The sequence below is a fragment of the Crotalus tigris genome, unplaced genomic scaffold, assembly GCF_016545835.1.
Source record: "Crotalus tigris isolate CLP2741 ecotype Arizona unplaced genomic scaffold, ASM1654583v1 scf7180000017639.5415321, whole genome shotgun sequence".
Classification (NCBI taxonomy): Eukaryota; Metazoa; Chordata; class Lepidosauria; order Squamata; family Viperidae; genus Crotalus; species Crotalus tigris.
This window is the reverse complement of record NW_024096532.1, coordinates 3,180,605-3,199,673: the sequence shown is the minus strand read 5'-3', so window position 1 is coordinate 3,199,673 and position 19,069 is coordinate 3,180,605. Positions and strand designations below refer to the sequence as shown.

The window sequence follows — 19,069 nt, the reverse complement described above, 5'->3', positions numbered from 1 at the left end:
TGGAGGAAACGTTCTTAGAACCATCTGCACTCAGAAACTGAACTTCTGAAAGGAATCTGACCAGAGCTTCTTCCAACGTGGTGTCTTCCATGAATATAGGCCAATGATGGCGAACCTTTTAGAGACCGAGCACCCAAACTGCAACCCAAAAACCCACTTATTTATCGCAAAGTGCAACAAGGCAATTTAATCTGAATACTGAGGTTTTAGTTTAGAAAAAACAATTCATACACTAACATCTTTTGTCTTAAAAGAAAAACACAATAACAAAGCTTTCAATGATACAAACAACTTTTTACTGATAGGTAAAAGTTTGCATTTGGCATGCTTTTGAACAATTAATATGATTTTTGCTGTTGTATGCCTGCTGATAATTTGTCTAACCTTGGCTTATACTTCATAAGTTTGAGAGCAACACATGCAGCACTCAAGTCACCTGTTAGTCTGTTTCTGGTGTCAGATTTGATATAATTCAAAGCTTAAAACAGTACACTCATTCCAGAGGCTTATTTTGGCTAGGAAGGAGCTTAAGAAAAGGCTTTTTCCTGTGAAAACTTAGCCAACTTAGCATGCGTGCCCACAGAGAGGGCTCCAAGTGCCCCCCTCTGGTACGTGTGCCATAAGTTCACCACCACTGATATAGGCCTACAATTCTGAGAATCCACAGAGTCCACACTGGCTGAGGGTTATGGATATAGCTGCTGCTGATTACTCACAGCTGTTGGCCCACACTAGCTGGGAATCCCAGGAGTTGTAGTTCCAACACATCCAGAAGTTAGTTGAACTTGAGAAGTGTGAATTTGAGAGGCAGAAGGCCTGGGGATTTTTTGATGCTGAAGAACAATCCAGAAATCCAATTCAAGACTCAGTTCTCCTTTAGGGAAAATTTTGGAGACTCTACTGAGATGGCAATCAAGGCTTGGGCAAGGTAGTAAGTGCTCATGTACAGGATGTGGATAAGAGGGTGGGAGGTGCAGAATTTCTCATAACCAACCAGCAGATCAGACACAATGAAGATCAAGCTACCCGCTGAAGCCAGCCTTTTGGAGCAAAACAGTGCGCGCCAGGTCATGACGCCGAGGAGGCCTGAATAAAACAGCACTGCCCATGTGTAGAAACCTGACAAACAGGGCAGCAGGATCACCACGTAACCCACAGCCATGAGTCCCTCGATGACCAGTAAGGTGAGAGGTTGAAGAGGAGCCAGGCCAAAGGCTGCGATGTAGCAGATGTGGCAGATGGCAAAGGCACCCATTCCTGTAAGGGGAGAAAAGGCGAGTGAATAAAAACAGCCACATGGGCTACATTGCTCCCTCAAGCTCAGCCACCGCCAATTCAGTCACTTTGGAAGCCTCATCTGGCTTGTTACTTCAGATGCACAGGATTATTCTGTAATTGCAGCTTGCTAAGCCAAGAAAAGGCACTCTGAATATGACCTACTAAATGGCTTCATTCAGTCTTGGACTATTGTCTACCTTCTGTCCCTAATTTGATGCTTAAGTGCTCTTTTCAACTGGGAAAGAAAAGATACAGGCACAGCAGGGCTAAAAGATAGCTATGTTTATTCTGGATAAATATTTAATGCCTTACTCTCTAATGCATGCTCCAAAAAGGAAGAACATGATTCAGGTTGCCTGTTTCTTGAAGACTGTATTATTGTGTTTTGGGGTCTCACTTTCTCCTTTCCCCCTTAACTGAAAACTCCCTGACAAAATGTCTCCCCGTCATTCGTTTGCATTTATTTTTTGACCAACAGACATATTGCCAAAGCTGTCAAATCCTCAATTTATCTTGTCAATATTTTAGCAGTGGGGGCTGGCCAGGGGGCACATTTCCCAAAAACTAGATTGCAGACCAGCTGCCATATTTATTTCTAAGACTATTCAGAGATATTCTTGGAAATAAAGATATTTTAGGTGGATGAATGCTTTGAACAGTACCGGTAGACCTCGACTTATGATCATCCATTTAACAACTGTTAATGGCACTGAAAAAAGTGGCTTACAACAAGGCCTTGCACTTACAAACAGTACTTACACTTACAACCCTCATAGCATACCTGCAGTCATAAGATAAGATAACCTTTACTGTCATTTTTTTACTGTGGGCACATCAGCACCCGTCAAAAATGGGTCTAGTCTCTTCTTTGAGAGTTGCCCGCTCTCAAAGTGAAACACATACATGACATACACCTAAACATACTATATACAACGTATGTATAGATCCACACCCCTACATATACATAACAAATAAATATTAAACACTGTCCATCTTAAATATATAACGGAAAGAGGAAGCTTGAGAGTTCACAAGGTTAATGCTGTATGGAATGAAACTCTGGCTGAATCTGGATGTTCTGCTAAGGATACCACGAAGCCTCCTCCCAGAAGGTAACAAGGAAAACAGGTCTGAAGAGGATGTATAATGTCCCAGATAATCTTACAGACCCTGCTCAAGCAGCGCTTCTGTGCTATGTCCTGGATGGGAGGGAAGGAACTGCCAATGATTTTTTCAGCCATTCTTACCACTCTCTGCAACGCCTTCCTGTCTGAAGCAGTGATGCCTCCAAACCAGACTGTGATGCTGTATGACAGGATGTTCTCAATTGTCCCCCTGTAGAAAGTGGTCAGGACAGGGGAAGGAAGATGTGCTTTTCTCATGCGATTACGATTCTGGGGATTTGCAACTGGCATGTATTTGTGACAGTTGCAGCATCCCAGGGCTACCTGATCACCATTTGTGATACTCCCAAGGGGCTTCTATTAAGCAAAATCAATGGGGAAATCTGGAAATGCTTAAGGACTAGTGACATTTGCTTAGCAATGATAGTACAAAAATTGTAAAATCAGGTGCAACTGAATGACTGCTTTGCTTAGTGATGGAAGTTCACAGCTGTAGTCATAAGCTGAGGACTACCTCTATCCATTTAACATCAGATGTGGCAGAGGGTTTAGTGGTAACCAGGAGAGGTATCTATGACACCAGATTGAAACCCATAAACTGCCTTTGACAGAGTTAAAAGTGTTCATCAGAAAGTACCATTGATGTCTCCCTCAATCTATTAATATAACAAACTACCCCAACGAGCTACTATTGAAAGTTTACTACAGAACCATGCATTAGTTACCTATTCATCTCTAAAGGTAAAGCAGCATTGTTTTACCACACTTTTAATTTTAAGAGATACAATTTATATACATTATTTGTTTCAATGCTATGTTCATGATTTTATTTTATTTTTAAAACTTGGATAGGTGAACATTTCTTGTTTTATCTTAATCTACAGACTGGGATTTCTCAAGATTTAAGGCAGGCTGAATTCCCCTGCTTGTTTGGGCAAGAATGAGAACAATCTTTCCCAGTCTGGTACCTTCCGGCTGTGCCAGATCCCAGGGCTCATAATTGTCAGCCACTCCAAAGACAATCAAGCCTCAAACTGCGACATCTGGAGTGGATGTGCTTTTAATATTGTCTTTCTATTTACATGATTGTAAGGAACAACTAGTTCAGGGGTCTTCAAACTTGGCCCTTTTATGACTTGTGGACTTCAACTCCCAGAATTCCTCAGCCAGCAAAGCTGTACTAAGAGATATACAACTCTTCAAACCAGTTCTATGCATTGTCCTCCTCCATATTTCCTCCCAAATGTTTTATTATTTATTTTTGGAAAATTTATATAGCTGCCTACTTGCTCACGACGACTTTATCTTGCAATAAATATACCTTTAGATTTTATTTCTTCTTATGGCGCTTGTGTTATGTATTTAGCTGGCTCCATCATGTGGTGGGAATTGGTATTAGACATGACAAAGCAAATTACAGGTACGGTAGTTCTTGACTTACAACCACAACCGAGCCCAAAATTTCCACTGCTAAACAAGGCAGCTGTTAATTTTGCCCCATTTTACGACCTTGCTCGCCACAGTTGTTAAGTGAATCCCAGCAGGTGTTAAGTTAATACCATGGTTGCTAAGTGAATCTGGCTTCCCCATTGACTTTGCTTGTCAGGAGATTGCAAAATGGTGATCACATGACCCCGGGATACTGCAGCCATCATAAATATGCGGTTGCCAAGCAACTGAACTTTGATCATGTGACCATGGGGATGTTGCAATGGTCATGTGAAAAACCGTCATAAGTCACTTTTCTCAGTGCCGCTGTAACTTCAGTCAGTAAACAAATAGTTGTAAGTCAAAGACTACCTGTATTGGCTTTTCCACTTCTCAGATGGTGGCACGATGCTTTGTTTTTATGCCATGTCTTCCCAATCTTGCTCTCATTTCATCCCTAGCCCACCTCTGAGCTATTTGCAGCCATCTTTAGCTTTCTGGTTTTAAAGTGGTATTTCTCATCTTCTTTCCACACAGTTGTTGCTCTGGAAATTGTCTAGGCAGCTTCCCTAAGGATGTTGTTAAAGATGTGTTCAACAGTTGGAAACTGCCCAGCTCCTATTTAACCCTTCAGGCTCCTTCAGGTGCACTCCTGCCCCTGCGCACTGCCCTCCATGGCCACGTTGGTTTAGCTTGCAGGAGAGACCAGACATCTTAGCTTCCCTAGAGACATCTGCCCCCATGAGGCCTGGCTGCCATGTCATTGTGGACACCTTTAAAATCCTTGTTTAGAAGACTCAGTGTGCTAAAATCTGTGTTTAGAAATCAGCATTTGTGCTTTTTAGAGAGCACTGGCCCTGTGCTGCATGGAAAATCACTTCAAGCTGGAAAAGAAATGTGCATTCTACTATTTCTGGATTCCTGTCCCCAGTGAGTGCATTAGATTTTTTTCCCCCTCTTCAGTCAGGACCTTCACTGAGCCACACTAGTCCTTTTGTTCTTTTCATCACTTTGTGTGTTTGTGTGTCTGTGTGTGTGTGGTACTGTTGTGTCTAAGCACAGCTACTTGTAGATTCTGCCACAGTACAGACAGACAGTGATAGCCCTATATCCCTGTATTTGTGGGCAATAGTTAATGATGATGCTCACTGTTCATTGATTGCTTCCTCCTCCAGGTCTATGACCTGCTAATCAGGCTTCTTTAGGACCTGTGTTTAATGCACTTTGAGAAAAGCACTCAAGCCATGTTCAGAAATGGCCCAATGGACAGGTAACGAGGTGGAACATCTCCCCACCTGCAACCTGCTATTTGGTAGTTAAGTTGGCTAAGCATTCAAATAAATTCATCTAGCCCAGTGATTCTCAACCTGTGAGTCGGGACCCCATTTGGGGTCGAACGACCATTTCACGGGGGTCGCCAAACAACGCAGTCTGCCATTTTTTCCCCTTTTCCTTAGCTGTGCTACTCCCTTTTATTCTATTGGCTTTCGAAAGCCAATAGGAATTGTCCAGGCTGTCTCTGCCCTGCTGAGCCCGCCAAAAGTCCCATTCTGCAAACGGTGCTGCACCAGTTGAGTAGTCCTCAACTTACGACCAGTTGGGGGGTCATGGCATTAAAAAGGTTGAGAACCACTGATCTAGCCCTACTTCATCCCACAGAGTGATAGGCAGTAGTTTTTCCTTTGAGCAGGGAAGTAAAACCAGAGAAACCCCACAATTCCTTCGCTTAACTTGTCCTGCATTAAAATAGTACCATTTGCTATCCTAATTACCAAGATAAAATTGGCAATGAAGGCAGCATAATTTATTAGTAGATTTTTATCCTGCCCTTGTAATATATAACTCAAGGCAGCAATCATACCTACTATTCCTTCCTCCTGCTTTTCCCACCAAAACTCTTGAGAGGGGTTGGATTGAGTAAGTAGTGACTGGCTCAAAGTCCCCCAGCCAGCTGGCTTTCATGCCTAAGATAGGACTAGAATTCTCAGAATCCTGGCTTCTTGGCCAGCACCTTAACCACTGATTAGACTAAATTGACTCTCTTTATGCCAGTATATATTTTTTCTGCCAGATCATGCATTGGAGAAAAGCACTTTATTGTGTGTCTGGCTGTTTCCTCAGTAGATCCAGGCTTTGAGGTTGAACAGTTATGCTCTGGGTTGTCTTTGTCAACAACGATAACATACGTAAATTATGTACAAGCACTCACATGGACACATCTAAAATAAACACCATCATCAATCAGCATACAGGAATTATGGTTCTCCATATGTTACTGAATTGCACTTCCCAACAATCAATATGGACTATGGGGAGAGGTGCTGGAATCTGTAGGTCAGCAATAGCGTAGCTACAGGACTATGGATGTCCATCTCTGAGAGAGATTGTTCAAACAACAGGTAGGATGAAAAATAGCAGACAATAATCACTAGTGAGTAATAGATACGATAACAATAGGTGAACAAAATACCAAATCCAGCCTAAGCATCTGGCTCATGAACTATATTGCAATATTATAAGAGTGCTTACTTTTCATCTACAACTGTTGGGAGATAAGGAATCGTTCCCCTGCAAAGTAATGGTCCTTTTGATTTGGTGATTAAGCTACTGAAATCATTGAAACCATTCCCAAATTCTAGCCTAGATGTTTCCCCAACAGTGTCATAAACCTTTGAACACCATACCTGGAAGGAAGAATTCTGGCCATACCAAACAGGCATCTCCCACACATGCAAACAAGAGACCATGGAAAATCCACCGGGAATATGGTTTGAAGACACCTCCATTTTTGGACTGACTGGCCACAAAGAACGCCAGGGAGAATGTGGGGAGGCATTTTATGATAGTGCTCTGCAAGCTGGACCCAGGAAGCAAAAGAACGAAATAGACGGTGCTGGAGACAAAAAATGGCAGGAGCCTAAGCAGCATACTTCTCCTCTAAAATAGGACAAGGAGGAAGAGGGAGAAAGAAGAAAAAAGAAATGTAAAAAAAATATACTGTTGCATTCTCAGTTTGCTTCCCAGGAATTAGGAGTATCTGCAGCGCATGGTTAAAAAAGCATCAACAAGGCAGCTACAACAGTGCAATCAGAGCTTCACCTGTTTGTAATGCATATTGCAACACATATCCAAGTGGCTGGCACTTTGATCATACCGTCCTGCTGCCATCTTGACTCTTATCTATCATTCCTTGTGAACAAGAAAGAGATCAAAACTAAGCACTGCCAAAACTGATACTCCAAGACTGGGATTTTTGTGAGTGGAGGGTTCTCTCCCACATGGAATATTGTGGACATCATTATATTTCATAATGCTTTATGAAGATTGTTCTTATTATTACTTAACAATCTTATTCATTATTCCCTCTTCTCTTTTTCTCTTCCACTATGTTTTTCCACAGCAGGAATCTCTGCCAGCTGTGTGGAATCTCAACATGCCTTGCCCTAAATTATGCCACACCCATTATTCTGGGTGTTCATAAATTTTAAAGAAAAATCATAGGAATGGGCCAGTTCTACTGGTTCATCTACTTACTAGCATTTGGAAGCTTCTACTGAGACATGCTAATAAGCAAGCAAAAAGGACAACTCATTCATTGTATGATGAATATGCTACTATTACATATAATGTTATTTATCTTATTCAGGCTTACAATTGAGATAATTATAGGATTTATACTCATTATTGCTGTTTTTAGAATCATTTGGATAACTAGTAAAATTAAATGTAAGTTTTAATTAGTGTAGGCTGCTAGATGAACAAAAATTAACACCGTGAGAAAAAAACATTGCATTAATCACACTAATTAAGTTAATCCAAAATAAAAACATTCACATTAGACTAACTTTCCAAAACGAATTCCATCTTGAGTGCCATTACAGAGAATAATATGGAGGGAAGTGTGTAGTGGGGTGCCCCAGGGCTCTGTTCTGGGCCCAGTACTCTTCAACATCTTCATCAACGATTTGGATGAAGGGATAGATGGGGAACTCATCAAATTTGCAGATGACACCAAGCTGGCAGGAATAGCCAACACTCCAGAAGACAGGCTTCAGGTACAGAAGGATCTGGACAGACTTGAACACTGGGCACTAACTAACAAAATGAAATTCAATGGTGAAAAAAGCAAGGTTCTACATTTAGGCAAGAAAAACCAAATGCACAAGTACAGCATAGGTGGCACCATGCTCAATAGTAGTAACTGTGAGAGGGACCTCGGAGTCCTAGTAGACAATCAGTTAAATATGAGCCAGCAGTGTGCGGCAGCTGCCAAAAAGGCCAACACAGTACTAGGCTGCATTAACAGAGGGATAGAATCAAGATCACGCGAAGTATTAATACCACTCTTCAATGCCTTGGTAAGGCCACACTTGGAATACTGCATCCAGTTTTGGTCACCACGATGTAAAAAAGATGTTGAGACTCTAGAAAGAGTACAGAGAAGAGCAACAAAGATGATTAGGGGACTGGAGGCTAAAACATATAAGGAACGGTTGCTAGAATTGGGTATGTCTAGTTTAACGAAGAGAAGGACAAGGGGGGATGTTATGTCCCGAGCCTTGCAAACGGCTCGGGCGTTTGCAGGCAGTCCCGGGCAGGTGCAAAGCTGCCCGGGACCAGACAGGCTGTCGCCAGCGCCGTGCGCATGCGCGGGTGCTGGCGCGGGAAAAGTAACCCATTTACCCGGGAGTTGCCTATATAAGAGGCTGCGAGGCGTTTGGGCTGAGCTGAAGCCATCTTCCTGTAAGCTGAACGCTGAATAAAAGAACCTGAGAACTCCAGCTGCTTCTCGTGTCTGTTTTCCCGCCAAGGACGCAACACTGGCGACGAAGGTGGGATGCCTTGCACTACCTGGAAAGGAAAAAGTGTAAGCTTACCCAAGGAGTCCTGAGCGGCGGAAGAGGAACGGTGTTGACTCAGCAGCTGCCCGCCAATCCAGTGCGCATTCGGGGGTAGGCTGGCTGATAGACCCGTCTCCTGAAGATCCGAAGATGGCGAAAATCGGAAGGCTTGCGGAATTCGACGTCTCACATCCAGAGCGGTGGGAGTCCTACGTATCCAGAATGGAGAACTACTTCAAGGCAAACCAAGTGAGGGAAGATAGCTTGAAGGCTGCCACCCTGCTTTGCGCTTGCGGCCAAGACGCCTTCGAAATCGCAGAAAACCTTGCAGCACCTGTTCCAGTAGAGTCTGTAAGCTACGCAGACCTGAAGAAGCTGCTGAAGGACCACTTTCACCCCAAGGTGTCCGTTATCTCATGGCGCCACACCTTCGAGCAGAGGGATCAACGGTCCGGTGAGTCAGTCAAGGAATACATCGCCGCGTTACGGAAGGCCGCCAAGCCCTGCGAGTTCAAGGACCTCGAGGAACGACTGAGGGACCGATTCGTGTGCGGGTTGAGGCATCGAGAGCTACAACAGAGACTTTTCGCTAAGGAAGAATTATCCTTCCAAGACGCTTTAAGGGAAGCCACCGCGGAAGAAGCAGCAGGCGGCGCCGTCAAGAACATGCGGCCGATCAGAAGCAGTGCAGAGGGTGCGTCCGTGCACCAAGAAGACGTCCGACGAAACTCCGAGGAGGATCCGGACGAAGAAGTCGACCGTCTACACCCCGCGAAGGGAGAAAATCAGAAGGAAAGCTCTTCAGCTCCGCTCAAGTGCATCGGCTGTGGAGGTCGCCACAGGAGAACCGACTGCAAGTTCCGCTCCGCTACCTGCCGGGCATGCGGCAAACAAGGGCACATTGCAGCTGTGTGTCTGGGCCGACGAAAGGCACAACCTCAAGAAGAACGCCTGAAGGGTACCAGAGTCCCCAGCCAGAATAGGGTAGGTTTTTGCGCTTCGCGTAGAAACATTCTGTAGGACAGGCACACACAAGCCCATGAAGAAAAAGCTGTCACTCAACGTGAAGCTACAAGGGGTTCCATTATCTATGGAACTAGACACAGGGTCTGCCCTTTCCATCATTTCATTGCATACATTTAGGAAGATTTGTTCCAGTAGTGGGACTAAGGCCAAGTTAAGGCCTTCTGATATTGTATTAACTGATTTTCAGAACTCAAGAGTGTGTGTTAAGGGGGAGGCCACCCTTAACGTGCAATACAAGAGTTTTGAAGGTCCACTAGACTTGTTAGTAGTAGGGGGTGAAAGAACGAGTCTCATAGGACTCGATTGGTTTGAGGCCCTGGGGATACACGTCACAGGACTCAACAGCTTACAAACACTCGACCTACAGGAAGTCTGCAAGGAATTTGCAGATGTTTTCAGCCCCAGCTGGGCACATTCAAAGGACCACCTGTGTCCTTAAAGCTAGACCCCACTGTCACTCCCATTAGGATTAAAGCAAGAAGGGTCCCTTTTGCTTTAAAAAGTAAGATTGACACTGAATTAGACAAACTAATCCAACAAGGAATCCTAGAACCTGTTGATTCCAGCCCATGGGAGACCCCCATTGTCACGCCTCTAAAGGCAAATGGGGACATTCGCATTTGTGCTGATTACAAATGCACACTCAATAAGGCATTGCAGCAACATGCCTATCCTGTTCCTGTGGTCAGTCACATCCTGGCCTCTCTCAAGGGGGGGCGTGTTTTTGCAAAGCTTGACCTAGCTCAAGCATATCAACAGCTGCCTGTTGATAATGATGCTGCCATAGCTCAGACTATTGTGACCCACAGGGGAGCCTTTAAGGTAAAAAGGCTGCAGTTTGGAGTGAATGTCGCTCCTGGGATTTTCCAAAGCGTAATGGAAAACACACTACGAGGTATACCAGGGGTCTGCCCCTACTTTGACGATGTCTTGATTGCAGGAGACTCCACACACATTCTAGCTGAAAGGCTTAGGGCTGTCCTGTTAAGATTCAGGAAATCAGGCCTTAAGCTCAGAAAAGACAAATGCAAGATTGGGGTGCCTTCTACTGAATTTCTGGGATTCAAAATTGATGCTGCTGGGATTCATCCTGCTGAATCCAAACTAACTGCTATTTTAGAAGCACCCAGGCCAAAGTCTAAGGCCGAACTTCAGGCCTTCCTAGGCCTCCTGAATTTCTACAATTCTTTTCTTCCACATAAAGCTAGTGTAGCTGAGCCTCTTCACAGGCTACTAGACAAACAAGCTGTGTGGCTGTGGTCACAAGCACATGAGGCTTGCTTTAAAGAAGTCAAGGCCTTGCTCACTTCTAACAGTGTTCTTGCACATTTCAACGAGTCTCTTCCTGTGTGCATCGCTTGTGATGCATCCCCCTACGGGGTTGGAGCTGTCCTGAGTCACCTCAGGTCTGATGGAACTCAGGTTCCTATTGCATACTACTCCAGAACATTGTCTTCTGCCGAGCGCAACTACGCTCAGATAGACAGGGAGGCTCTGGCTGTTGTTGCTGGAATTAAAAAATTCCACGATTTTCTATATGGCAGGCATTTCACGGTCTTCACTGACCATAAGCCTCTGCTGGGACTGTTTACCACACGTAAGCAGACTCCCCACATCATTTCCCCTAGAATGCTTAGGTGGTCTATTTTCTTGTCTGCATATGATTTTTCATTACTCCACAAGCCTGGGAAAGAAATGGGCCATGCTGATGGCCTCAGTAGGTTGCCTCTGCCAGTAGTAGAAGCTGACCCCGCGCCAGCTGTCAACATTCTATCAATCCAAGCCTTGCCCGAGCTTCCTCTTAGTGCCAGGGATGTTACCGCTGAAACAGGTACAGATCACACACTTTCACGTGTCCGCTCCTGGGTCCTGTCCGGGTGGCCTGAGCACTGCCCTAGTCCTGAGTTTCAGAGTTTCTGGTCCAAAAGGAACGAATTGTCCCTTTCTCAGGGTTGTTTGCTTTGGGGAAACAGAGTTGTCATTCCCACCTCAATGAGGACTAGGGTCTTAGAATCCCTCCACGAGGGTCATCCTGGCATTGTTCGTATGAAGGCTCTTGCACGCAGCCACTTGTGGTGGCCTGCTTTAGATAAAGATATTGAGGCTAAGGTACACGCATGCCACCTGTGCCAACGATCTCGCCCAGAGATGCCCCAAGCTCCTGTGCATAGATGGGAGGAAACACAGTCCCCATGGTCTAGGGTGCACATTGACTACGCTGGGCCCTTTCAGGGCCAGTTCTTCTTGGTCCTTGTTGACAGCCATTCAAAATGGCTTGAGGTTGTGCCTGTCTCGACCACCACCACTGCAAAGACTATTCAGGTACTGAGGGGGATTTTTGCTGCACACGGGCTGCCAGATGTCATTGTGTCTGACAACGGCCCTCAATTCACCTCCTCCGAATTCCAAGCTTTCTTACAGGCAAACCTGATTCGTCATGCCACATCTGCGCCCTTTCACCCTTCCACCAACGGTATGGCTGAACGCATGGTGCGCATCGCAAAGGACGCCTTGAAGAGACTCACCTACGGGGACTGGCATCACAGGTTGGCTGACTTTCTCCTTTCTTATCGCACCACACCGTCCACTTCTACAGGGAGAAGTCCAGCTGAACTTCGTTGGGGGCGCCAACTTACTACGAGACTTGACCGGTTGCATCCGGACAGACTGCCTTCATCTACCTCACATCCTAGGGCACCTAGACAACTACTTGTGGGTGCCCCGGTTTGGGCTCGCAATTACGGGCCTGGTCATACATGGGTCCCCGCTTCTGTGTCCAGGATCACAGGTCCTCTCTCCTACGAGGTTGCCCTGGACAACGGTCGTGTCCTGCGTCGGCACATCGACCAACTCCGCTCTAGGCGGGACTTTTCTGCTGAAACTCCTGGGTCTTTTCCAGGGGGGGAGGGGGACCCTTTGGAGCAAAGGGAAGGGCAAGAGTTACTGCCCATCTCCACTGAGGGAGCCACAGACGGCCCGTCCCAAGATTCTGCAATTGCTCCGAAAAGGAAGTCATGGAGCTTACCCACACAACAGGCATCCACGCCTACTCCAGCCAGGGAGTCACCCCGGGGGCATACTCACTTTCCACACATATCACACAGCACTCCAGTCACGGAGGATACCCGGGGGCATCCCAACAAATCATTCCCCGCAAGAGAGCTGGCACACAATCCTCAAAGTTGGCCTGACCTTACCCCAAATCCTACAGAGGGTCAAACATACACAGAGCTAGTCGAGGAACCAAGTCCCGACTACAACACCCCTAGCACAAATCAGGGGACACCTGAGTTTTGGGAGAGTACAGAAACCCACATGAGCCCAAACACAGAATGGGTTTCAGGGAATGGACAGCCTCCTGACAGGTCTTGGACTGACCTAGGAGGTCCTACAGAGACGCCCAGCAGCGGCTATCACTTCAAGGGGCCTGAGGGTCTACAGCTAGGCAGGTCAACCAGGTCACAAAGCAACAGAAGCCCTGGCCTGACGAGCCCGGTGGGCAAGCAAGCAGGCCAGGCATCGGGGCACAGTCCTTGGAAGACACCAGGGCACAATAGAGAGAATAGGCTCACGCCTCCCTCCAGTCAGGGGACTTATGCCAGTAACCCACAGCTAAGAAGGTCACAGAGAGCAAAGAAATCTCCCAAGTACCTAGAAGACTACATAACATTGCTGGCAAGGCAAAGGCCAGTAAACAGTGGGAGCACTGGGGAGCAAAATGTTATATAAAATAAATGCTGTATGTTGGTAGTAGTTTTAGCCCGGGGGAAAGGGGTGTTATGTCCCGAGCCTTTGCAAACGGCTCGGGCGTTTGCAGGCAGTCCCGGGCAGGTGCAAAGCTGCCCGGGACCAGACAGGCTGTCGCCAGCGCCGTGCGCATGCGCGGGTGCTGGCGCGGGAAAAGTAACCCATTTACCCGGGAGTTGCCTATATAAGAGGCTGCGAGGCGTTTGGGCGAGGCTGAAGCCATCTTCCTGTAAGCTGAACGCTGAATAAAAGAAACTGAGAACTCCAGCTGCTTCTCGTGTCTGTTTTCCCGCCAAGGACGCAACAGGGGACATGATAGCAGTATTCCAATATCTCAGGGGCTGCCATAAAGAAGAGGGAATTAAGCTATTTTCCAAAGCACCTGAAGGCAGGACAAGAAGCAACGGGTGGAAACTAATCAAGGAGAGAAGCAACCTAGAACTAAGGAGAAACTTCCTGACAGTGAGAACAATTAATCAGTGGAACAGCTTGCCTCCAGAAGCAGTAAATGCTCCAACACTGGAAGTTTTTAAGAAGAGACTGGACAGCCATTTGTCCGAAATGGTGTAGGGTTTCCTGCCCGAGCAGGGGGTTGGACTAGATGACCTCCAAGGTCCCTTCCAACTTTACTATTATTATTATTATTATTAAAGCCTTGCCAATTGTAGCTACCTAATTTGCTTCTTAGTAAGGAAGCATCTAGGAAAAGGACGATAATTTTATCTGATGACCTAAGTTTATTTATTTAATTATACTTCATATTTCTTAACCTCCCATCTTCCTTGGATAGAATTCTGATCATCACTATTCAGAAGGAAAAGTTAGTTCTGTGTCGGTAAATATTCCTAAACAAATTAAGGCAAATATATGTGTTCCAGGATAATGCTGCAGGATCCAATCTGGGTTGATAGACCCAAATTGGATCCTGCAATATTTCTAAACTTTACCAATTACCCAAATAATTCTAAATAAATTTCTAGCTTTGTACATCAGAAGAGGTTGTGGACAGAATCTATATAGGCGTCAGTAAAGCTTTTGAAAGAGTACCTCCTGACATTCTCCTTAATAGAATTTTAAAATATAGTCAGATGATACCACTGTTAGATGGGACTCACAATTAACTGGATGTCCACAGCCAAAGGATGTTCCTTAATGGCTCCATTTCAACTGGAGGGTAGTGTTGGGCAGAGTTTATGTTCAACATTTTTATCAATGACTTGAATGAGAGAATTCAGGGGACATTTTCCATTGTAGCTGATATTTTGCTAAATAAGCTAGAAACTCTAAGAAGGAAATAAGGTTAGTCTGCACAGTTTGTTTCTGAAAATGGTGGTTCCTGTTAATTGTAGCATGCCTCCTCAAGTGCTCATAAACATGCCACTTTGACCATCCCTTTGAGAACCTCACTTTGTCTACACAGCTACAGGGCTGTGATTTTCCCCTTTTTGAAGGAGATAACCCTTGACCTTCCCAAATCTTTTGGGACCTCATCAATCCTTCAGAAACTCTCAAAGATTACCAAAATGATTCTGTGATGATCTCCATTAGTTGCTTCTGAGATGTAATCCATCTGGCCCAGGAGACTTAAATTAACTAAATTCTTACCCCCTTCTTGTAAGTCCTAAGCTACAGTTCCTTTTATTCTCCCAGGAGCACACTGATAACTGGTTTGGGGGTTCCATTTATTTTCAGAGAAGTCCAACCGAAAGTAGAAATTCTGCTTTCTCACCATCACCCTGATTCACCATTTTCTCCTTGGAAAGGAACAATATGGGAGTTTAAGTCATTGTTCTTATTATATGATTATAAAGTTTTGTTTCTGTTTAAACTTGATTTAAGGAGTTTGAGTATGTATGTTGCTTGGAGACAATGATTGGGATGGTCTGTCTATCCCATGAAATAAATAAAATTCAAATCTTATATGAACAAGGGGAAGTTTAGTAGTTCTCCTCAAGCATCCCACCTGTGGAAAAGTTGGTTTACACCCAGGTCAAATAGATGAGAACCCATACTAGTTAGCTGGGTGATCCTTAGAGATATGACACTGAACTTTGTAGAATTTCAGACAGAATTGCCCTCTCAAGAAACAATACAGATTGAACCTAGGACTTCTTGAACTTTTTCACACTCTTCATTTGAGCTATGATCCATTCAGAACAGAATAACAGAGCTGGAAGGGACCTTAGAGATCTTCTAGTCCAACCTCCTACTCAATCATGAGATCTTATATCATTCCAAACAAGTGGCTGTCTAGTCTCTTCTTAAAAACCTCCAGTGATGGAGCATCACAACTTCTGAAGGCAAGTTGTTCCACTGGATAATTGTTCTCACTGTTAGGAAATTTCTTCTTAGTTCTAGGTTGCTTCTCTCCTTGATTAATTTCCATCCATTGTTTCTTGTCTTGCCTTAAGATGCCTTGGAAAATAAGTTGATATGTCCTGTTCTTTGTGGCAGCCCCTCAAATACTGGAACATTTCTACAGTGTTTCCCAAAAAATAAGGACGGGTCTTATATTAATTTTTGCTCCAAAAGGTGCATTAGGGCTTATTTTCGGTTAGGTCTTATTTTGGGGGAAATATAATACTAAATGCGTCCACTTGGCTGACAATCTTAACTGGGGTTTATTTGGAGGGTTAGCGTCCTGAAAAAATCATGCTATTTTTGGGCAAACACGATATTATGTCACTCCTAGTCCTTATTTTCGCTGGATTAAACATACCCAATTCCTACAACTATTCTTCATATGTTTTAGTCTCCAGCACTTTAACCATCTTTGATGATTACGGGGCTGGATCTGGAGTCACTGCATATGAGTTGTGTGGCTATATAAATTTGTTAAATTAATTAATTAATTAAGTCTCTTCTTTGGGAAAATAGCTCTGAGATTCATACAAACATCAACCTCCCTGCCTGGGCAGAACTGATAACCAGGTTATATATTAAAGAATGATGTTTATACTTAGATTATTCAGAGGCAATAATATTACGCCAGCGCAGGATATGGACACTCCACAGGTCCTGTTCAGTGTAGAATGCTAATTATTCATCCATTCATCCCAATATAATGCATTAATTCATTACATTGGGTAGAGCACAAGCTATCTGTTATTCTGAGCATAAGCTATTTAGCAATAAATCAGTTTGGACTGATTGGTGTGGACCCGGTCTTTCACGTCTGACATTATTGTCAGAGAAGTGGAACATTCTGTTCAAAGGATTAAAAAATAGGAATGTTGTGAGAATAGGACACTGGGAGGAAACTATGGGCTCTATTTATCAGAAGGGAGCAGAATCTCTGCTCTTGATATGACAGAGCTGGTTTTATCATATTTTGAAGAACAGGATTTCATTAATTTTTTTTATTCCTATAGCCAAATGACTCTGGGTAGAATACATCATAAAAACATAAATACAATTAAAACTATACAAGATAAATAGATACGGTCACTGAATAAAACTATTGCTATGAATGTTAATATACCCAAGAAACAAGGCCCTTAAGACATGCGGGACTCTGAGTTTAGGTCTATAACCAGATCTTCATAAGCTTACAAAAAGCCAATAGGATCAGGATCATCCTATACATTACCATTGAGAAGATTGGAAAAACAGGGGAACATCTCCAGAAAACTAGGAAATCTAAAATTTAATATTACCTTCCAACTACAAAACAGTGTAATGTTTTAAAAATCGAATTCTGTACTTGCTTGCATTGTTTTGCACCCGTTTTCTGAAAAACGCCTTTAATAACAGAAAACGTTGTTCCTCCCAGACAAATAGAAAACACATGCCAAGCATCCAAATCCCCCAAGGATTAAGACAGCTAGAAGGCTGAGACCTCCATATCAGCTTTTCATGAGAAATAAAATTGGATCAAGGACATTCCAAGAAATCCACATTCATTTTCTCCATGTGGAGCTCAGATGGATGCAAAGTGTTTGGGACAGATTCTTCTTATCCAAACCAAGAGAGACCAGTGATCTGGTTCTCCTTGAAGGAAAGGTATGCAGCAGAAGAAAAGCTACCTGAGATGAGAAAGGATTCCCAGCCTTCTTGTAATTCCATGCAGAAAACTACCTGGCATCCTGTACCCCAGTTCCCCTTTCCTCCATTGTGAGAGATACAAAAACAGCTTCTTACATTGCCAGCAACTTTCCTTTTGTAGTGGGCATCTAACTCCAGGATATCCATGGCCTCCCTGAAGTTCAGAAATGCCGCTGACTTTCAGAGGCCAATTACAGTTGCACCTTGCACTGGTGGACTTTCAACCTCCACCCTGCAAAGCTCCAAACTGATAGCAAGACACTTGATTCTCCTCGGCCTTCTCTGTGCTTGGCACCACATTGGCCAGGTGGCTCTTTCTTTGGTACAGTACGAACTTGGTGGTCTTTTTTTTTTTTTTTTTTTGAGGAACTAAGCAAGATAAAAGGAGTTTGCTTGAATGAAACTGGGGTATCCACAGCAATTTCTCTAACTACAGCAGAAGGGGTGGGTCTTGGCAAATGATATTTTGATGGTGTTTGAATTCTTGACAACTCACCACTCTGTAGGTATCTGAAAAGTAGACAGGCACAAGTGATTCCAGGAAGATAGATAGATAGATAGATAGATAGATAGATAGATAGATAGATAGATAGATAGATAGATAGATAGATAGATAGATAGATAGATAGATAGATAGATAGGCAGGCAGGCAGGCAGGCAGGCAGGCAAGCAGACAATTTACTTGTTAAGTATTTACTTACAAATGGAGGAAAGTTTTAGAGACTTTCCAGAGAATGGGATTGCCAGCATTGAAGGAACTCAGGTGGGTCTTCTGTGCCCCCCTGATTCGTCTTCCATCCAATTTCTACAGTCTTAGTTCTCGCTTTCCTTTAACTTTTCAAAGTATTTGAATGAATTCCAGAATTCAGCTATATTTGAATTCGGTATTTTTATTTCTCAGATGGTGGAAACAAAAGGCCAATTGGGGACCTCCAAACTCCTGGATTTTTACCTAGTGGTCCAGTCTTAATCGCTTCTCTGTATGTGCACAGCAGAGTGCTGCATTTAATCTCCAGAAGGAGACACACCTCAGGGCAAGGCGGCCTTTTCAATCTCATGTTCCCTGAGAATATTCCCAGTATTCTCAGCTCACCTGCTGCCCTAAACCAACACTCCAGGCCATTCTGGAAGATGAACTCACAACACTTCTGGAGAGCATCAGGTGGAGTAACCTAATCTCTATGCAACTTTTGATGAAGATTGAGCAGGGAGGAGCTGCTAAGTAATAAACAAAGGATGATTGATGATAACGGAATGGGGTGAAGTTGAGGAACTGAAATACTAAACAAATGAGCAGTATTGGGTGGTAAATGCTGTATCAGTTTGATCTACGTTGCAAGTTGCTAGTTATGAAATAATGAGTTTTTATTCAGGTCTTCATATTTGTGCTCTTGAATTGGGTGGTAATCCTGTATCACTTTGATCTACGTTGCTAGTTATGAAATAATGAGTTTTTATTCAGGTCTTCATATTTATACTCTTGAATTTCACTTGATTGGTTGATTGACTGTAATGGATGTTTATTGCTATTTAAAAAAAATAACTTAGTGTCTTATCTCTATTTATCCCTCCTCCCCCGAA

At 44.0% G+C, this 19,069-nt stretch overlaps 1 protein-coding gene across 1 annotated transcript; it reads right to left on the bottom strand.

Annotated features, from left to right (window-relative positions):
- Window positions 1-357: 357 nt before the first annotated feature.
- Window positions 358-18,469, bottom strand: TMEM86B (transmembrane protein 86B). Its single transcript, XM_039334894.1, has 4 exons — window positions 18,190-18,469; window positions 17,585-17,998; window positions 6,515-6,767; window positions 358-1,257 (listed from the first exon to the last, which is right to left on the bottom strand). The coding sequence occupies exons 2-4, from the start codon at window positions 17,633-17,635 to the stop codon at window positions 866-868; spliced, it is 696 nt and encodes a 231-aa protein (XP_039190828.1). The 5' UTR covers window positions 17,636-17,998; window positions 18,190-18,469; the 3' UTR covers window positions 358-865.
- Between the last annotated feature and the right edge of the window lie 600 nt (window positions 18,470-19,069).